Genomic DNA, 19,818 nt, shown 5'->3' with positions numbered 1-19,818 from the left:
ATTTTCTAATGTATGTTAGGTCTGAATGTACAGTATTTTTGCCTGTATGCAAAAATTCATGAAAGCATTTGGCACCCTGAACCTGTCAGCAGATGGTGCCCTTGGATAGATTATGTTCTTTTTTATATACACAGAATAAAATACATGGGGCCATGCTTTAATCTTGAATGGGTGATGCTAATTTTTGTCAATAGTTTGACTCAGATAATTCCTCCCACAGAGGAACATTATTGTTAGCTAGGAAGTTCTATAAAAATCTCAGAGATCTCTAACAAATGTGTGCAGAGAATTGCTTGGGATCCAGAAATGCCACAAACTGTTTAAAATGAGGAAACCAGTTAAAGAGGTTCACCAGGCAGTGCTGAGTAGGGGGAGGTAGTAAGGTGTTGCCCTGGGAGCTGTGCATTCTCATGCATGCACTTCCGTGCCCAGTAGCACGTGTGTGACAGGGGGTGAGATGGCTCAGTTAGAAATTAACACAGCCAAGAAACCCACCCAAGTGTGAATGGATGAAAAGAGCTCCCTGTTACAAAAGTGCCAGGGACAGTGTATGAGAGGGGCTGGGGATATATTGCCTGGAGCAGAGGAGATAAAGGCAAGCTGGATTCAGAAAGACTTGAGCTGCTGTGGTACTTGCTGTCAAATTATACTTTTTGCCTGAGGTAACATAACTTGTAACTTATAGAGAGAATATCTCCTTGCACTTGGAAACTGCTCAAGAATACCTTGTACAAGGACCAGGGACTGGCATCCAGAAACCCCTGATTTGGGCAGATGCCTGGAGAGGCTGCCAAAGCATCTACTTTCTCTCATCCTGTGAATCTTTTTATCATTTTATAAAGACAGTAGACAAATTGCCAAAACTGGCCTATGTGGTACCAACTCAAACACTTCCATGGGAAGTGGAAAGAAAGAAATTGTGGCTGCCACTGCATTTTGTGCAGAGAGGTATTCTGAGAATCCCTGGCAGTAGAAAGTATGAACATGGGAAGGTATCTCATCCCTGGACAATGATCTGATCTGGATGTATGACCAAGGTGCTGAGTTGTTTGGCCCTGTCAAGGCACTTCAGAGCACTAGCTGTATAAAAGTGGGTATAATTGCCTGTTTAAAATAAAGTAAAAAAATTAAAAATCAAGCTGTCAGATTGGTAGTTTTACATTTAGATGCATGCTTTTATTGTCAACCATTAAGCGTCATAACTTATACTCCAAAGGGCAGAAACCACTGGATGAAAACTCCAAGATTAATACATCAGGGGAAAATTATGCAATGAAAAAAAGTTATGCTTGTTTTACTGCTGCAAGTGACACTAGAGTGGGTGAATAATAAGCCCAAATATGAATTTAAACAAACTTCATTGAAGGCAGACTCTGATAAATAAAGTGTTGTAGCAATCCAGGAGTAGAAATCAATAAATTCCAGGAAGGGTTTCATTACTTGAAAAGGATCTAAAAGTGGAAAAAAGAATAAAATGTGGCAGCAGTTAGGTTTGGGCATTCAAACAGTTGCAAGTAATTAAGTACCTAGTCTAGGATGAAGGGAGAGCAGGAGAATGAATACATCTGAGCAAACCACTCAGTTCAAATAGATCTGAGCTAGACTGAGACTGGAAAGGCTACTAAGCTGCTTGTTTCATGTAGCTGGGAGCCAGAAGTGTACACAGATGGTACTTGACTCCAGCTGGGATGCAATGTACATTTTTAAAGTGGTATCATACGCCAGAGACATTGCAGGGAGATTTTTCTATGTCTGGTAAGTACACTCTTAAGACCCAAACATTAGAGAAGCAACAGTCAAGGTCAGAGAGCATCCCTGTAGAACCACTGGTTCACTTAATAAGTGCTGTGTGTCTGTATAGCTGTATCTACAGGCATTCCTGCTTCTAGCTGCTGGTCTGTGCATTGCTCTTGTGTGAAGGCAAAAAATGTCTCCTATTGTCTCTCTTCCTTTTGCTGCTCCACTGAATATGTGGAACACGTGGTGAGGAAGAAAGTATTCCATCATGTCAGGGTTCTTACATAGAGGAGATGTTCGGGGTCTATAAACTGTAAATTCCCATTCAGATTCTCTGAAAAAATAATCTTAAACTAAGAGCACTTTGCATGTGCATTTATTTATCATTCACTGTCTTCTGCATACACTTAGCTTGAGAATTTTTTTAATTGACTAAATAATGCTTTGCTTAAATGATCATAAAATTACTATGAGATTATAAAATGAGTCATGCTTTATTGTTTTCTAACTGTTCTAGTGCAGTAAATCTGTGACATCTTAAAATGGTCTAATAACATGAAATCTTTATTTTTCCACACTCAGTTGTAATTACAGTCTTAAGAGTTCAGAGTAATTTTATAGCTGAGGTAAGCTAGGTACACACACGGTATTTCCAGCTACTCATCATAGCCTAGGCATGTGAACATCTTGTGGCCAGCTGTGGATATTAAATCTGCAGGAGCCTAAATGAACATGAAAGTAATTCCATGACAAATCTGTTACTGCAGTACTGTGGTATTCAAATCATGTATGCACTAGGAACACTGTTAATTTACATAATCACTTTTGTTTCTTTTGTGGCTTATGTTTTATTCTTATTATTTTGAAATGTTATAAATTTTCATTAATGCAAAATTGATCTTTGAAGAGACTGTGCTAAACTATCATTAAACTATAAATAGTTTTTCTCTGCTGTATATGAAACATCCTCCCTCTCTTGAGGTTTCCTTCTATTTTGCTGCTGTTACATGATGAGATTGATTAGCAGGAACTGTTTATCACATTATAATAAAATACATTCAAGACATCCTTGTAACTTCATTGGACATGCTGTTCTAGGTCGATGACTTACAAACACCAGAATTCCTTCTGGTTTCTTCCTTCTTAAATGCTCCAAAATGCTCTTACCAGCTATCCATATACAGTGAGCATTACAGACATTCAGCATGATCTGATGATAATTTAATTATCATAGAACTCTTGTGTCAGCAATTAGAGACATGAGGTTGGTTCAACAAAGCAGAGCCCCTTAGACTTGATCAGTAATTTTTAATCAGTAGTTCCTCCTCCTGTGCCAAGATGACTTCCTTTGGAAAGAGACTCTGTTTGCACTCTCCACTTCTATATCTGGACCCACCTGGGATCCAGCTGTCAGGGCACATGGATGGAGTGATTGTCTGCTTTGTTAACATCATCTGAAGGAGAAGGAGGGAAGCCAAACATGCAGAGGCTCAAACTTAACCAAATGATGCTTGCTGACAACTGCAGGGAACAACCCTGGTCAGGCAGACTAATTGACAGGGATAGGCAGAGCAGGAGGATGCTTGTTCCAGCGAGATCAGTTGGACAGGGGCTTTGTCAAAATTCAGTGAGCTGGACCAGTGGGCAAGCCAGATACCATGGAGGAGATAAGAAGGCCTGGGATCTGGGTGAGGGTGTCAGCCAGGGAGGTTTTGCCTGTACTGAGCAATCTGCAACTGTACCTGTGCCTGTGAGCATGGAGAGTGGAGTGGGTGGGGGAGGGTGTGTGTTTTCTGTAGTGAACCTCAGCCCTGACGGCAAAAAGAGTAGAAAGGGACTTGTCTGTCAGTACTTGTGTGAGTCCTACATGGAGGTGCTGTTGAAGTCCTTCATGCTACCTGATCCAGAGAATAGTCAAACATGGTAATGGTTGAAATGTATTCCAGAAGAGACACTTTTTTGAAAAAATACACCAGCAATACCCTGCATATATCTTGCCTGACAGGAAAATCTGAGTGGTACCACTTACAACAAAAACATTTTGTTTGAATTTGCCAAACACTCAAGCCTCCTTCTCAAACCCCAGCTACCATCAGCCCAGCTCCTGACATGAAGAAAAGCCAGTAAATTACCTTTGTTTTCTATCTGTCCCTTGTGAACATTCCATACAAGTGTCAATAAACTGTGCCCCAAGTAATCTCTCTCATTGTATACAAAGACTGCTCAGTACAGTAATTTAGAAAATCTGTCCATGAATACCCAACAGTTTAGATTATCCCAGGATTTACTTCTGCCATAACACAAAGCTCCTTTGAATACACTCACTCTTGGGTTGTTCAGCTGTTACCAAAAATTTCTGCAGGTTGTGCCACAGAGTGAAGAGGAGGAAGAAAGGAACAGAATAAAAGGTTTCTCATGACCCATCTGGAGAGCTGAGGGTTGTGTACGGAACAGAGAAGAACTGTGAGCATAAAAGAGAGCTGGAGAGCCCACATCCATGGGAAGAAGCCATGAGCATGAGAGCAGGAGGGATTTGTTACAGCTCCCTTACCAAATGATGCTTCAAGGTAATTGGGAGGATCAGTCAAGTCAGGCTTTTTTTTCCCAATAAATTTAAAAGGAGTTTTACCAGGTTATTTCACTAAATGGCCCAATTTTGAACCAGCATTACCATGGCTTTGCAGTAAAGATTATGTTGTAATAATTATTATTATTTTAATTATTAGCATACTAAATAAGTATGGGAAAGCAAATGTCTTAGTTCTTGTACTAGTGACTGTAACTGAACAAGAACACAACCTGGTCAGTGTCCCTACCTCCTACAAAGGGATGCAAGTCAATTTATGTATTTATTTTGCACACAGGCTTGGACAAGGGTGCAAGCTAATTTAGTATGCTTACCTTACACCTGACAAGGAGCAGGGGTGGAAGGAATGGTCCATTCATTTATAAGATATATCACAGATGTCAGAAGTGGGATGGCTCACCTGCAAGTTTACTACCAGCAATCAGTGCAACTTCTGAAATGGAATAAACATTCTGTGATCAGGGGTTGCATTGGTGAGCCAAAATCAAAGGCCAGATGGCTTTTGATGGCCAGATGACTTCACTGATAGTGGAGTAGAAATTTACACTGGTAGCAAGCACTGGTTTTTTCTTTCTTCACCCCTCTCTTCATTAATAAGCAACATGCACCTACTAAGAAACAATCAGTACATTATGTATGACCCAGTCTCACCTCCTCAGTAGGTATAAAACTTGGTTTTATAAAAATTTTTTTTTTTTTTTTTTTTTTTTTTTTTGGAGGAAAAGAACTTCAATTTTCCCAGATGGGTTGATGGGCCTGAATCCTCTCTTGCCCCCAGAGGGGATGCCTCTTTGGTAAGATTTACACCTCCACCTCTGTCATACATTTACTGAAGAATTACTTAATGGAAATTGAATTTTTGCAGTGTGTGCTTACCAATGGTAATTCTGAACTTGTTTTGTCTGTTGTTTTAACAAACTGACAATCTTTTCAACTTTGTGAAACTATCTTAGTGCATGTCTATGGCAGGGCTTATAAACAGGAAACATTGACTAGATGTCCCATTCACTAGATTTCTGCCTTCCTAATATATAATACATAATTCCCCATTATTCAGAATATTTTCTTATTATATTCTAATCTTTCAGTGGCATAATATCTTGTTCACTTCTCTTCTTTAATAAGTATATATTCCAGAGATTGTTTCTCTGAGCCATTCATGATGATATAGAAGTCATTTTCTTGAATAGGAAAAGCTGATTTTCTGCCATGGGATATATAATATTTCTCTTACTACATCATTCTGTATTGGTTATTCACCCAGTCCACCATGGCCAACTGAAGCCTAATCCGTCCATTAATGAGGGGGTAGTGATTTTGCATTACATAAAACCACTGCAGCTATATGGACAAATTCTTTTTCTGCCTCTTCAATAAACATGATAGCAACTCTGTTTCATACTCTGGAACTTGACAGCACACTTACTACTGTTATATTTTCTCAGTTTTGGTGGGTTTTTTCTCTTTCACAGCCTGTTTCCTAATCAATGGCAGTTGTATGCCTTCCAGGTCATAATTACCTAGCTTCACGCATAGTCTCCCATGTGAGACATTATTACAAGCCTTTTTTCCAAGTGCAAACACATTTTAATAAACCAGCCCTTCCTACCCACTGTGCTATCAGTGCTCTGAGAGACTCTAGCAGATTGCAGGGATACTACAGGCTGTGCTTGGCATTTCTAATTCTGGGAGGATAATTCAGCGACGATTTGTGTGCACGTACTGCAACGCAGGCTGGATTTACTATGGCATTTCACAGGCATTTCATTATGATGGCCATAATGTAAAGCCTTTTCGGGGAAGAGTGAGTCAGCACAACCCTACACCACCTTCTCTTGGCCCAGCACGCACCAAGCACAGGACCGGCCACCGGGGCTTCCTACAGCCTCTCGCCCGCTGTGGCACGGCCGCCTGCAACACTTGTCCGTGATGCTCGACTCCAAAACATTATTTGCAATGGAGGCAGTGCTTTTCCTAACCATGTGTTTTAAAGTATTTACAAGGGCAGTTGAGGGCATTACCACCGTCCAGATGCGCCGGAGGAAGCTGCGCTGGGCACCGGGAATTCAACGGGACGAGACGTCATTGGCGGCTCCAGCCACCGAACACCTAAAGCCTCCTGCATGTGCCGGATCCCCGGGAACCGTATTTCATTTCGCCATAACCTGAGCTGAGCTGTCCCGGGGCCCAGCCTCAAACTTTAAGCGAGTGCTTCTTCTTATCAACCACGGGAGGCGACAGGAACATCCTCTGCCCCGGCAGGACGAGGCAGCCGGAGCCAGACGGACCCCTCGGGGCCGCTGCGATCCCGCCTGCAGCTCTTCCCGCCTCTTCCCCCCTGCCCCGCCCTGCCCCGGCCCTGTCGGGGGGAGCGGCGGGGGAGCGGTGGGAGGAGCGGTCCTGCTGGAGAGCCCTGTCAGCGCGGGAGGGAGGGACCGGGGCGGGCTCCGGAGGGGTGCGCGACCGGGCCCCCCGGCCCCCGGCGTGAGCGGCCGGGATGCGGTGCGGGAAGATGGCGCCGCCGCCGCCGCCAGGAGAGGCGGTTGGCGCTTGGGGCAGCGTGCGGCGCCGCTGCCAGCGGCTGCTCTACTGGGTGCCGGTGCTCTTCATCTCCAGCATCCTCTGCTGGTCCTACTACGCCTATGTCACCCAGCTCTGCCTGCGTGAGTGCCTCCGTGGCGGTCGGGGGGTGTCGACGGGCTCCCGCGGGACGGAGGTGGGCGCCGCCGCCCCTACTGGGAGAGCGCAGCGGGGGAGGGGAGGGTGCTCCGGCCGCCCGCACCCGCCGGTGCGGGGCCGAGGGGCGGCTGTGTTATCTGATGTTTGTCGGCGCTGGGGCCGCCTCCGGGCCGCCACGCCCGTCCGCTGGGTCGGGGTCGGGGGTCGGGGCTGCGCCGCTGAGTGTGGTTGGCGACGGGCCGGGCTGGACTGGGCTGGGCTGGGCTGGGCTGGGCGGGCTGGGCGGGCTGGGGGCTGGGGGCTGGGGGAGCGGCCCTCTTGCAGCCAGAGCCCCCCAGAGGGCAGGGGTCGCAGCGGGCCTCCGTGCTGCCTGGTACACGCACACACAAACACACACACACACTCACACACACTCACACACACCCTGCGACCCGGTGGCGTGTAATTTGCAGTTCCAGGCGAGGAGGGACCGGATGGGGTTCACGGGCGGGAGTTTTTCTCCACGGCGTGACCAGCGTGTGCACCCCAGCCCTCAGCACGGGACTGCGGGCTCCCTGGGCAAGCGGCGTGAGCAAAAAGTTTGGGGTTTTTTTCGCTTTGTTTTCCTCCCACTGCATGGCAGCACGTACATAGAAGAGCAGGTTCTCCTGTCAGCTGACCTGGAAGTGGGGACAGATAACAGAAAATCCGCCACTTTTCTGTCATCTAGAAAGTGTAACAGACTCATTGGATGGTTTCGGTTGGTGTCACGTTCTAAAGGCTGGAAACGGGGAGGTTCTTGTTGGATCCCACCAGGACAAAGTAAAGATAACACAGTATCAGGTGCAATTACACAGCTTTATTTAACAGAACTGGTAGTCATTAAAAAGGTAACTACAAAACCTAGTTTTGTAGAGAAATAGAAAGAGAAATGAGAAAGTGAAAGAGAAAGAGAAGGTAAAGTTAGAAAGTGAAAGAGAAAGAGAAGATATAATTAGCAGTCCTGGATCCAGCACTGGGTCAGCATACCAGGGGAGGGTGAAGCCCACCATCACAGCTTCTTTTATAGGCCTGCTTTGCTCAGTCATTGATGAGTAAGAGTGGGTGAGGTGTATGGAATTGAACAACTGGAGCAGACCTCTGCCCACCTCTCCTCAAGCCCCAGGCCATATGCAGGCTGTTATCCATAGGCACTAGGCAGTCCTTTAGAAAGTTTAACAACAGGGAGACCAGTCCCTTAAAATTATAGTTGTAGAAGAGAAAAGAGAGAGGAAAGAAGAACTATACAGAAGTTATAGTGAAGTCACCACACAAAGTTTGCACCTTTGGATCAAAGAATTGTTTCTTCTCAGCACAGTCAACAGCCCTCCCTCTTACCAAAGAATTGTCTCTTCTTAAGTCCTTCAGACTGTTCTAGACAAATGCATGACACATCTTCTGTGTTACAGTCAGAAAAGACCTTTAAGATCAAGCCCAGCCTTTATTCCCAGCTCTGGCAAGTCCATCACTAAACCATGTCCCTACCACACCTACACGTCTTTTAAATATGTGCTGGTGGTTGATCACTTCCCTGGGCAGCCTAAGTGCTGGACAACCCTTTCAGTAACTAAATTTTTCCTAATAACCAGTCTAAACCTCTCTTGGCACAACCTGAAGCCTATTCCTCTGTCACAACTTCTTGATCCACCATTGGAATCTGCAGCCTGCAATCATTCAGAAGTCATCCTGACCATGCACCTTGGCTCTTAGTGTTAGACAAATAATCATGTACTGAGATGGGGTGTGATCTGAGTATGTGAGCTGTCAGTCCAGAAGGGTTTCTTGAATGACCAGCTCACTAGGTTCCCTTGAATTAATTTTGGTTTCTTTTGCAATCTGTCTTATAGAAAACAATATAGTAATTTAATTTTAGAGGCTAATGTCTGGTGTACTGGTGTTTGATGGGCACTACTGTAATAATAGCACAAATCAATGCAAATTAGCTGTTTTCTCCCCTTTTCACTTTACTGTAGGTGAGGTTTATAGTGACTTTGTTCATTTAGCATCTGTGTAAGGAAGACCGGTGAGGGAAAAGTACTTAAATCAAGCTGAATCCATTTTAATGCCTTTATTACTTAGCCAGACCTCAGCTGTTCATGTTGAAAATCTCAGCAGTCTGGTACCTAAAGTTGGAAATTTTTTTTTAACAGAAGACTGTGATAAAATTTTTGTTCTTTGGATGCTTGGCTAAGAAGTTGAGACATTAAGCAAAGAATGATGACAAGGCCTATCACCTCTGTTGTGGAGGGAGGTATCAGGACTTGCAGTGTGGTTTCTATATTGGAGGTGGGATTTTTACACCTTTTTTTCACTAATAGTGTTCAAAACAGCTGGCTAGCTTTAAATGCTGCTCTTCACCCAGACACCAGAACTTGAGTTGCTGTGGCCTCACAAAAGGAGGACTGAAGTGTCTACCTCTACCAAAAGGAAGGAAATTCTCTAGAAAGTTGTGGGAGAAGTTGACTGAGTCAGCCCTGAAAGGGAAGCTGTAAGCTGACAAGAGGAGGGCAAAGATGCTTTGGCAGAAAGTGATCCTATAGTTAACATCAGTCCTTATGTACACAGCCCTGTGTTGCTTACACAGTAGAGAAGCTTGATTTGGGCACTGCTGTCTGAGCTACTGCATTTTTTCTTAGGTGTAATTCTGTACAACAGAGGAAGATTAGATTTGCATTAACCTGAAAGTAGGTACCTCTTGAGGAAGTGGCATGCTTGAAACTTGCTTCTGTAAAACTATGGTACTATAATTCCTTGAGAACCACTCGAAGCAAAAGGCATGTGCTAGGATAAAAGAAAGAGGGGACCTGGGGGCTCTGCTAAACCATGTTTTATTGAATTCCTTTCTGTGGTGATTTTTTGTCTCTCCCACCACCTCCTCCCCTTCCCCATTCTGCCTGGCACACTGGTTTTTGAATTCAGCTTCTGCTAATTCCATCTTTTATATGTATCTGGATTTTTTCCCTCATTTTTGGCATATTAAGATAAAAAAACTTATGTCGTGTCTTACTAATGAATATTTAGTGTAAACAACAGAAGGAATAGCTAACAACTCTGAGGATGAAAGCCAACAGCAGGAATAGACTGTAAGCATTTCAGCAGTTTGAAGGCAGCCTGTCTGCTGCACTGCTGATGACTGGGTGCAGGGAACAGAGTTAACCACAGGGGAGAAGGACTCAGCAAGGACTTTGCAAAGTTGTAAGTGGTTTATTTGAGCTTTAAGTAATGAGCAAGTGTTGCAGGTGTAGTATTTTGAAGGGTTTCCTGCAATTTCAAATCAGTATTGTAGGAGGGACATTATATTTTTTTTGAAAAAAGAAAGTAAAAGTCTTCTAATATGATCCCTTTCATCCCTAAAGCCAAACAGTTACATTTGAGTAGGATTTTACAAACAAGGAAGGGGTTTAGAAGCAGGAAAAGAAATCCACAACTTTCAACTGTTATTATTACCATGCCTAAAGTTCCGTCTTTTGTTAGTTGATTCAGTTAAGTACTTATGCACCACAAAATGTCTGTTTTCTTCCTGCTGGCTACAGAATACTGGAATTAAATGTGCAAATGAATTGGTTTTAAAACACCTAATCAAAAATTGCTTGTCTCTAATCTAGTTCCATTCTGTTAATTTTGCCAGTATTGTCATCTCACAACCCCTGTCTGGCAGCAGCAGTTGTCTTTTCCCCCCAAGTAACTTCCTGTGTGTTTAAAAAAAGGAGTGTGTTTATGAAAACCTGAAGTTTATGAAGCTTACAGACTGATTGTTCTTCCCCTAGAAAAGATGAGGAAATAAATCTGATATACAGTGAGTACACTGAACTTCAATAGCTGAAGCTACTGAAATTTCAGCCTAGAATATGAAGAATACCAGTAACATGAAGTGTAAATGGAATTCTTTCCCCCAGCTGCTGCATCCACATGTCTGTACTCAGAAAATACAAATTGGCTTCAGTATACTGTATGCAAAGAAAGTAATTGTTCTCATGTCTTCCTCCTGAGGCATGTCTCTAAATTGCATTAGTAGGTATCCACTCCACGTGCTGGGTAAGGCAAAATCAGTAATTATTTGTAGTTTGACAGACATATTATTGATAATCCCAGATGTGAAGATCCTTTTTGGGTTTTTTTTGTTCTCTTGTGTTTTGTTTTCCTGGCAGTTTGTGATTTGGAGTTGCATGTGTGAAGGAAATGTGAAAATTTGGAAGTGCTGTGACAGATGCTTTTAGTGAAAATACTAACTGTGCTGATATTATCCAGTGAATAGAAATTGGTTGAATATGTTTAGTTTTGATCCATTTTTATGTGTCACTGATTTTAATTCTAAGCATAATGCTCTTGCTCAGGGATCCCTGTCCAAAAATGCAGCTTGAATTTGTAATTTTGAAGAAGGAAATTTTGAAGCTGCAGTGGGACACTGGAGTGAGCAATAAGCATTTCCTGACTACTTCAGTGAAGGGAAAGGGAGGAAATATTGCCACCTGGTGAGTGATTTGCGTGATTCAGAAGAAAATAGGTGACTACAGCACAGTTTAAGAGGACAACCAGACATTCACAGTGCAGTTATGGGAGCTCATAAACCACATCTTTGTTCTTGGAGCAGAGTATATGACTGGGATCTGTCCATAACTACCTTCAGCATGGAACAGAAAAACATGGAGTGACATCCAGTTATTAAAGATGTTAATGATCATGAAAGATTTTTCCTGGAGGATGAGATTGATTAATGCTGAATTGATGTTTTTGACTCTGTGTAACATCAGTTGAATGGAATTACAGGAGGATAAGAAGCTGCTTAATTCATGGCAGTTCAGAGGCAGAATGAATTCACACCTTTTAGGTATGGCACAGTGTCGTCAGGGGATCAGAAGCAACAGAAATATGGAGAGAGAAGCTGACAGAGGGGAAAAAAAAGGCGGGGTGGGAGCAGAAGAAAGCTGAAGCCCAAGATTTGATCAGCTGGATTTGAGCTCTTTGCTCAATGTGATCTCCAAGTGGATCATAGGATTTATTTGGAACATTGCAGCTGGCTGTTGTCAAATGCTAGTTAAATGCCATGTCTGTACATTGGCTGTTAAAGCAGCAAAGGACTTTGGTCAGGCAAATTTGTATTTTCATGCTGTATTTTTCAAACACCACAGTTTTTCCTTATTACTTTCAGAAAAGTTTAAAATCTGGCAGCTGGAGTGAAGTTGGCCTCTGAATTTTAGCCAGCAGTACTCCTGTACATTTCTCAGATTTCATTAAATTTCCTTCTCAGACTTTCAGGGGCAGTTGCCATTCTCTGCTTCTGAAACTGAAGTCTGTTTAAAGTATGACTGGATATCTCTCCATGTAGTGCCTAGGTTTTGTGCCTTGAAATGTAAACCATGGCTTTAAGTTGAAAACAAAAGGTCTAAGGTGAAGATAGAATTATTAGATAAGATTGTGTTTTCAGTTAAAGATTAAACACCACTTGATACATAGCAACCTGAATAGATGTTCTTGTCAGGATGTACTCTTTCTTTGCTAAAAAGGATCTGGTTGTACTTCTCCAGCAGTAGTCTTCACTCTTCAGTTACTATTTGTGAGTTGGAAAGTAAGCTGGAAGTTTGTAAAGAAGAAAGACTAGATCAATTTGTAGTCATACTCACTTCAAATGCAGTGATTTTCTGCCCTTATTTTAAAGGGTACCAAATATTAGCTTGCATAGTGGGTGGACAGTGATGTGGTTTGATGCAGAGTTAAAATGAATCATACATTCATAAATCTGAATGTATGTATTAGTAATGACTACTTATATCAACCTTTAATGTCCCAGAAATATTCATTTCTTTTGTACTGAAGTGAAGCACTGATGGCAAATTCTCCACTTTGTGACTCTGAATCGATGCAAATCACTGCTCTGTCTAGCAAAGAGGTAGTTTTTGTTGCAAGCAGTGGTTGGCTTTGTTTTTTTTTCCAAAGGACTATTGCAGACAAGGATAGAACACTTGTCACAACTGTAAAACACTTTAATGTGTACAGAACTGAGTTACACTGCATCTATAGATTAGTGTTTTACAGTTTCAAATATGCTATAAGGATAAAATACATACTTGGTTTTGTGAATCAGATACAGGATGTTACTGAATAAATGTTTGAGAGAAGCAGCTGTTTATAAATGCTGCTGCAGTCTCTGAATCACACTTGTCTTATTTTCTCATTCCAAAGTTTTAAATGTTAAAAAAATGTACATAAAATATGGAAGCAAGATGCTGTATACCCACTTCAATCGAAGCTTTAAATTATTAATTGCTTTCTCCAGTCTTGTTTTCTTCTTCTTTTAAATCTAACCATTCCATTTACTGCTTAGGAACTTTGATTTTGGGTTAAGAACTCAAGCCAAATTTAATGCTGGAAAGCCAGTGCAAATTTTTTAGTTTAATTTTATCTTGTAAAATCTTTTGGGGTTTGTGATAGTAATGTGCTTTGCTGTGTGTCTAGCTTCACAGAGGCAGATGACTCCTTTATTTTTCCAAGGTTAATGCAGAATTAAGATTTCTTGAGAAAATGAGCTGTAGTTCAAGAAACAGAAATCCTTTTCTATCACCGAATAGTCTTATCCAGTGCAAAATGCCTAGAAATGTGGCTTCTCTTCTTACCAAACTGATTTGGTGATGGAGTTGAAGCAGGCACTTTTGAGGTACTGTGCTGCCTCTCTGCTTGCTGAGGAAACATTCCTAATGCTGCATTGCTTTTTAACAGTGAAGACTCCCAGCAAGTGTGGGATGGATTCCCCAGGCTTCTTGGTATATCCTTCCCATCCTGGACTTTTTCCTGTCTTTCATAAGACAACTTTCTGTCCTCAGTCTCTGCTGGATTTTGCAAGCACAGGTTGTTTAGCAGCACTGGCTACTGAATGTGCTGTTCCTGTTCCTGGCTGCCTGTGGCCCAGGGCAAGCAGGGACCAATATTTCTGGGTCAGGAAATCGGCATCAAGATTGGACTAAGTCCTGCATATGGCCCAGCCTGATCCCTGGTTCTGACAGGCACTGTCTGCAAGCTGTGTAATGAATCAGAAAGGATCTGATGATGTGATAGTCTACTAGTACTAAACTGTAAATGACATCCTGACACTTCAGCAGTGGAAGGCTTATTCTTAGTGAAATTGGCCCCTGCAGTACCTCAGGCAAACAGAGCTCTAACTTTTTAATGACTTCTGGAAGACAAGTCATGGTTTTGTAATTATCTCAGTCTCTGAGTACATGGGAGTATCATTCCATTCCTCTCTCAAAGGATTTTACCCTGTTTTCTTCTAGATGTAGAAACTGCTTAATGGTTGGGATTGACGTGTCCTTGCCATCAATTTTAGTCATTGTAGACATAAATGCTTTTTACCCTTATTATTTGTACACTATCTGGCTACCAGTAAGTGAATTGGCAGCCTTTAAGCTGATATTTATTAATGGCAGAATGCACAGTCTGACCTACTTTTCTGTGCAGTAACAGCAGTGAGTATAGCCCCTTGGAACAGAAATGAGAAAACTGCCAGAAAGACTGATATAAATGATTCGCAGAAGATTATATGATCAAATACTATTGAATAATATAGCAAAGCTATATCATTGAATCTAATGAAAAATAGAAAATGTGGTTTAATGAAGTATATCATGTATGCGGCTCAGAAATGGGGGAAATACCAGACATTCTTTGATTATATCCAAAATTAGAGGGGTTTTTTGTGTTAAAAAATTATTTTCAGTGCACTTAAATAGTGTGATTTTCAGAATTATAAGCATCTTGCAGTTACCCTAAGAAGTATTTGTGTTGTGGTCTTTCTACAACTAGAGGAATTTTTGAGATCAATTTAAGTGGAAGTTTGATTTGTAATTTCCTCTCTGGGCCTATTGTATTGCAAATGTCTGTCCATTACATTCCTACACATCATTCCTTCTTCAGGGAACCTTTGATTTAAAGAGACATAGGTGTAGTGCTTCACACTGGGCAAAGTTGCAGATTACTGGAGAACTTGCATATTTCTCTTTGCCACCATTTGAGGGGATGTTTGTTAAGCAGCACAGGCATTCGCATCTTCAACAGCAGCTGCAGTAAGCGTGAAAATAAAAAATGGTAAAATTGAAGATACCAGCACCTCTCTTCAGCCTTGCTTCTTTTCCTTTGGCTTCTTACACTGGTTACAACCCAGGAGCATATAAAACAATTCTCGAGTTACACTAATATTGTAAAAAGAGATTAAACTGACAAGATACATTAAAAAAAAAACCACCTCATTCTCACTCTGCTGGGATTAACTGGACATCTTTGAGCACTTGGATTTTAGCCTTCATACTCAGCAGCTCCTGCCTGCCAGGAACATTTGGTTTTTGAGCTAGAAACCACGAAAGCTGAAAAGATAGTCTGTGGAGCAGGTGCAGATTTCATTTTTGAGGTGGACAGAAATTTTGAAAAGCTGTAGGTTTGCAGTCAAGTAGGAATTATTAAATTTGGATTTACTAGTTGTATTGGCTCTTACCAATGGAAAAGTTAAAAGTCTCAAACACATTAATTAATACTTTTCATCCAAGGTTAAGGGAGGGTTGGGGGGAAGATGACAACTGCTTTCACAGTAGTGTTCTATGCCATTCCCTTGTTAGGAGTGAAAAATCATCTTGAAAGGTTGGTTAAGTGGATTTCAGTTTGAAACTGGAGATTTCGCAATTTGTGCTTGACTGTGGCTTTTGAATTAGCAGAGAGTGGTTATTCCAAGAAGACTGGCAAAATTTCTGCACACCTTGCTGACCATACCAAGAGGAGAAAGAAAGTCATAATTTGAGTAGAGATTTGTTTGTCCTAAGCTGAGCACTCCAGCACTTTTAAATTACATGTCAGCCCTTATGATGTCTTTTGGGGTTTTTTTTCTGGTGGGTGACTGTTTATTTACAATTCTACAGTCCTTGTGCACTATAGTACTACAGCATCTCTGCTCCTCAGAGTCAAATGTGTAAATGTGTTCCCTGAGGTTCTCTCTAGCAGTTGTCTTGATGTATATTTAGCTTATTAAGCTCTGAAGATATCTCTTAGCTGAACTGGAAAGCTGAAGCAGTTTTCTTTATAGTGGCTTATACAATTTCTTTGGTGTCCTTCTGATTTTTGTGAGGAACTTCCTAAACATAGTTATTTACTGTTTTCCCTCAGGTAAGGTAGTTGTGCATTCTGGTATAGCTACAGTCAAATCTCCATTTTAATATACCTAGTTTATAATTATGGAATTGTGGAGTAATTAATGTTTGAGAGGACCTCAGCTCATCTAGTCCCAACCTACTCATCAAAGCAGGATTAGGTGTGAGATCAGGCCAGGTTCTTCAGGGTTTTATGCTGTTGAGTCTTGAAAAGCTCCAGAGATGGAGACTGTACAGCATTACACAGGGCATGGACTGTTCTCATGGTGCAAGATTTTCCTTACCTCAAATCTGATCTTATGCTTGCTGCCTCTTGTCCTCCTACCCTGCACTGTTATGAAGAGCCCAGCTCCACCATCTCAGTGCCTCCTGGAGGTCCTGTTTGGTCCTCCTAAAGCAATGTCTTCTCCAGGCTGAAAAGGCCCTGGCCATGTCCTCTGCTCAGAGGGGTCAGTGACCCAGCCCCTATCACCTTGGTTGCTCTCCCCTCAACTTGGCTTTTTGTTGTTTTGAGAGCCCCAATGTTCTGGACATGTCTAATGAGTGCTGCAGGAAGGGGGATTATCCCTTCCCTTGGCTGACAGGCCATGGCCCTGCTGATGGCACCCATGATGCTGGTGGCCCTATGGGCTGCCCAGCTGCCTCCTGTTCAGCTCATTGCCCACCAGCACTCCCATGGCCTCAGCCACAGAGCTGCTCCAGCCCAGCATCCCCAGGCTCTATCATTGTGAGGGATGTTTCTTTACAGGAGTTGGACTTTGCCTTTCCTCATTTTGTAAAGGTCCTGTTTTCCCATTCCTCCAGCCTGCCTGGGTTTCTCTGTGTGGCAGTTCTGCACAGGGGTGCCCCAGCCTTTGTCCTCAGGGCTGTCTCGTCTGTAAACCTGATGAGTGTTCACTCTTCAGAGCATTAGTTGAGGTGACGAGCAGCACTGGCCCCACTGTACATCCTTGCATTGGGCAAGCTTTATTTAAATAGTGACTTTCACTATATCAACAAATCTGAGTTTCATACATCAAATTAGGATGGCACAGCTGCTGGGTCTTTCAGTAGGAGTTGCTTTGTGCCTCCTATTTAAAGACCAGCCTTGTGCAGCCATTTTTGATAGGAAAACAAGAGCAGGTAAAAAATCTGTATAGCTGCTGGCCTCTTGTGTGCAATTATAGGTGCCAGTATATTTCAGTTTGCAGACTATTTATTGGGATGGATAAATGTTTGGTGGATTAATGAGGGTGTAAAGTGAAGAGCACCATGGTGATTTTGGCACTTAGGAGTTTCTGATCTCTCTGATATATCTGTTGTGGGGTGTTTGGTTTGGTTTGGTTGGTTGGTTGTTTTTGTATTTTAATAATATAACTGAAAGTGAAATATATAAAGAAAAAAGATCTATTCTCTTTCATAAGTGAGGTGACTTATACATCATACCTGTGCACTCTACTGGATTGCCCGACGTACTTGTACCTTTCACCCTTTTTTACTCTCCTCAAATCCTGTAATCCATCAACAGTTTATTAAAGGAAGTGCAACTTTTGTCTACTTTTTATTTTTATACCTTGGAGATCTAAGGTATCACAGAGTATTGCTGGCAAAGCCAGTTCTGGAGTCTGAAACTTCTGCCTCAAGAAGAGAACATGCATGAACAGTAAAACCTGTACAAGCACAGATAAAGAAATAACCATTCTTCAGAGCTGGCTTTTCTTGGGTTAAACTTGGGCAGCTTTAGGTAGGTGGAGGTGTTAGTTCTCAGGAACTAAGCCTGGGAAGGGGAGCCAGAAGACCTTAGAGGTAATTGGCATTGTCTACTTATTCTTGTGATGAATTACACAGCATAAAAGCTTGAGTGTGTGGCCTGAAGCCTGTACTGTTTGATGATTTAGTCTTCCTTCTTTGGTTGAAAATCAAAACAAGTATTCAGCTATATAATGTGCTATTTAAACATAATTTTTACTTTTTCCTTTTTTCTCATTTTTCAGTGACAATGACAAATATTGGAGAAAAAGGTAAGATTTTTATTAGCTGTCTTTAAGTGAAATTTAGATAGCAGGGTATATTAGTACTTTCCTAGTAAAAATACAGTAGAGATACAGATATAACCTGTTTTAGATAAGTGTATTTTTTGTGTTCTCCAGATCCTTTTGTTATCCTGCTGTTCCTGAGTATTGCTTTAGCCCTTCTAAATAGATTTGAGAAAAATTAGAACTTTTTACTCCTCTTACTGGCTTTCTGAAGTGTCACTAAAATAAACTTGATACTCTCTTTGTAAAAATTTTCGTCCATAAGAAGGAAAGCTCTAGTAAAACAGGACTTCTGAAGATAAGCAAGGACTTTGTGCAGTGTGACATACTTAAATGGGAGATGATGTTTTTCTGCAGTTTGTTTTTAGCCAGTGTCTTTGAAGAGTAGATACCTAACCTTTTTAGAAGATAATAAAACCACCTGATTACTTGTCATTAGAATTCTGACCCCAGGGCTGTAACATGTTCAGATTGTTTTTCCAGATGTTATTTAAATACAGCACAGCATAGAAGCATGAAGCTTGGGGCTGTAGAGATTTTGGAGGAAGGTGTTGGGGGTTAGGAAACAAACTATATGCTTTTTGTGTTTTTGTAGTTTCAGTGGGTTTTATTAACTCATTGGTGATTTCCCCCCATTAGAAGAAGTGTTTGCCAATCAAGAAACATTTGCTTGAAAACCTTTTTTCAGCCATCTGCCCCCCCATGATTGTGCCCAAGTGTATCTGCAAACTTCCAGCACCTGCACACTTTGAAACAATCTCAGTTTCTTGCTGCTTCATAGAGCTGGGAGTAGGGGGAATGATACATGTTGAGTGTGTTGTTAGACATTACTCACAAAACACATCAGAATTGTAATCAAAATGCATTGAGGAACACTAGATTTCCCTATTTCAGCTGCTTAAAGCCTTATTGAGCTTCATGCCAGGCAGAAGGTATTTACCCTGACTGTACTTCTGACCCGGGTGGAGGCAAATGAGGCTCAGCCCTACTACAACTTGCCATAAATTTCTAGGCTATTATAGCTCTTTGTAAGTAGGTTTTCTTCAAGAAGGAATATGGCATTTGAGTTTGTTTTGTTTTTCTTTTCAGAAAAACTGTAATATATAAGGATTTCTGCACAGGAAGCTGTAGACTGTTTTCTGTTTAAAGTGAACTGAGATTCTTACATTGGATTCTCAACACCCACAGCCCCATTGAAGCAGCTGGGTAGACCAGGGTCTCCAGTGCATCATCCATGTGTTATGGAACATTCTCTAGCACTGAATAGCATTACATATATACATATATACATATATACATATATGAAAACATGATTGTGTAGTGAAAGTACACATTTCCCTTTCTGATGTTTTTTGATGATCATATGAATTTACAAAAGTTGTATAAAGACTATTTAACTGTGTAGTTTCCATGTAACCTTGAGCTCTCTATGATCTGAGTTCATCTGTAAAGCAGGGAAATAATATTTTTCATTGTTGCTGTCCTAGCTGTTCTTTATTTGCTGCTTCTCTGCCCCAGGAAGAAAAATCCAAAGAAATACTCTTTCTCGGGCATTAGAGCAAGGTAATCAGAGGATACAAGTTTTGGGCTTAATATTTACTGTAGTAAGTTGTATAGTACAGTGAGTGCTTATAAATGGAAACACTGATCTTAC

At 41.7% G+C, this 19,818-nt stretch overlaps 1 protein-coding gene and 1 long non-coding RNA gene across 2 annotated transcripts in view; one reads left to right on the top strand and one right to left on the bottom strand.

The window, feature by feature from the left end:
* Positions 1-1,154: 1,154 nt before the first annotated feature.
* LOC139795990 (uncharacterized) lies at positions 1,155-4,752 on the bottom strand. The gene is made up of 2 exons (XR_011725787.1): positions 4,639-4,752; positions 1,155-1,451 (listed from the first exon to the last, which is right to left on the bottom strand). It is a non-coding gene; the product is annotated as an uncharacterized lncRNA (long non-coding RNA).
* Positions 4,753-6,752: 2,000 nt separating this feature from the next.
* ZDHHC2 (zinc finger DHHC-type palmitoyltransferase 2) overlaps positions 6,753-19,818 on the top strand; it is a 36,647-nt gene continuing 23,581 nt past the window's right edge. Inside the window, exons 1-2 of the mRNA XM_071743452.1 lie at positions 6,753-6,987; positions 18,123-18,149. Coding sequence (XP_071599553.1) covers positions 6,822-6,987; positions 18,123-18,149 — 193 coding nt within the window. The 5' untranslated portion in view covers positions 6,753-6,821. The remainder of the gene's footprint in view (positions 6,988-18,122; positions 18,150-19,818) is intronic.

The sequence above is a fragment of the Heliangelus exortis genome, chromosome 4, assembly GCF_036169615.1.
Source record: "Heliangelus exortis chromosome 4, bHelExo1.hap1, whole genome shotgun sequence".
Classification (NCBI taxonomy): Eukaryota; Metazoa; Chordata; class Aves; order Apodiformes; family Trochilidae; genus Heliangelus; species Heliangelus exortis.
This window is presented reverse-complemented; position numbering and strand designations above follow the sequence as displayed.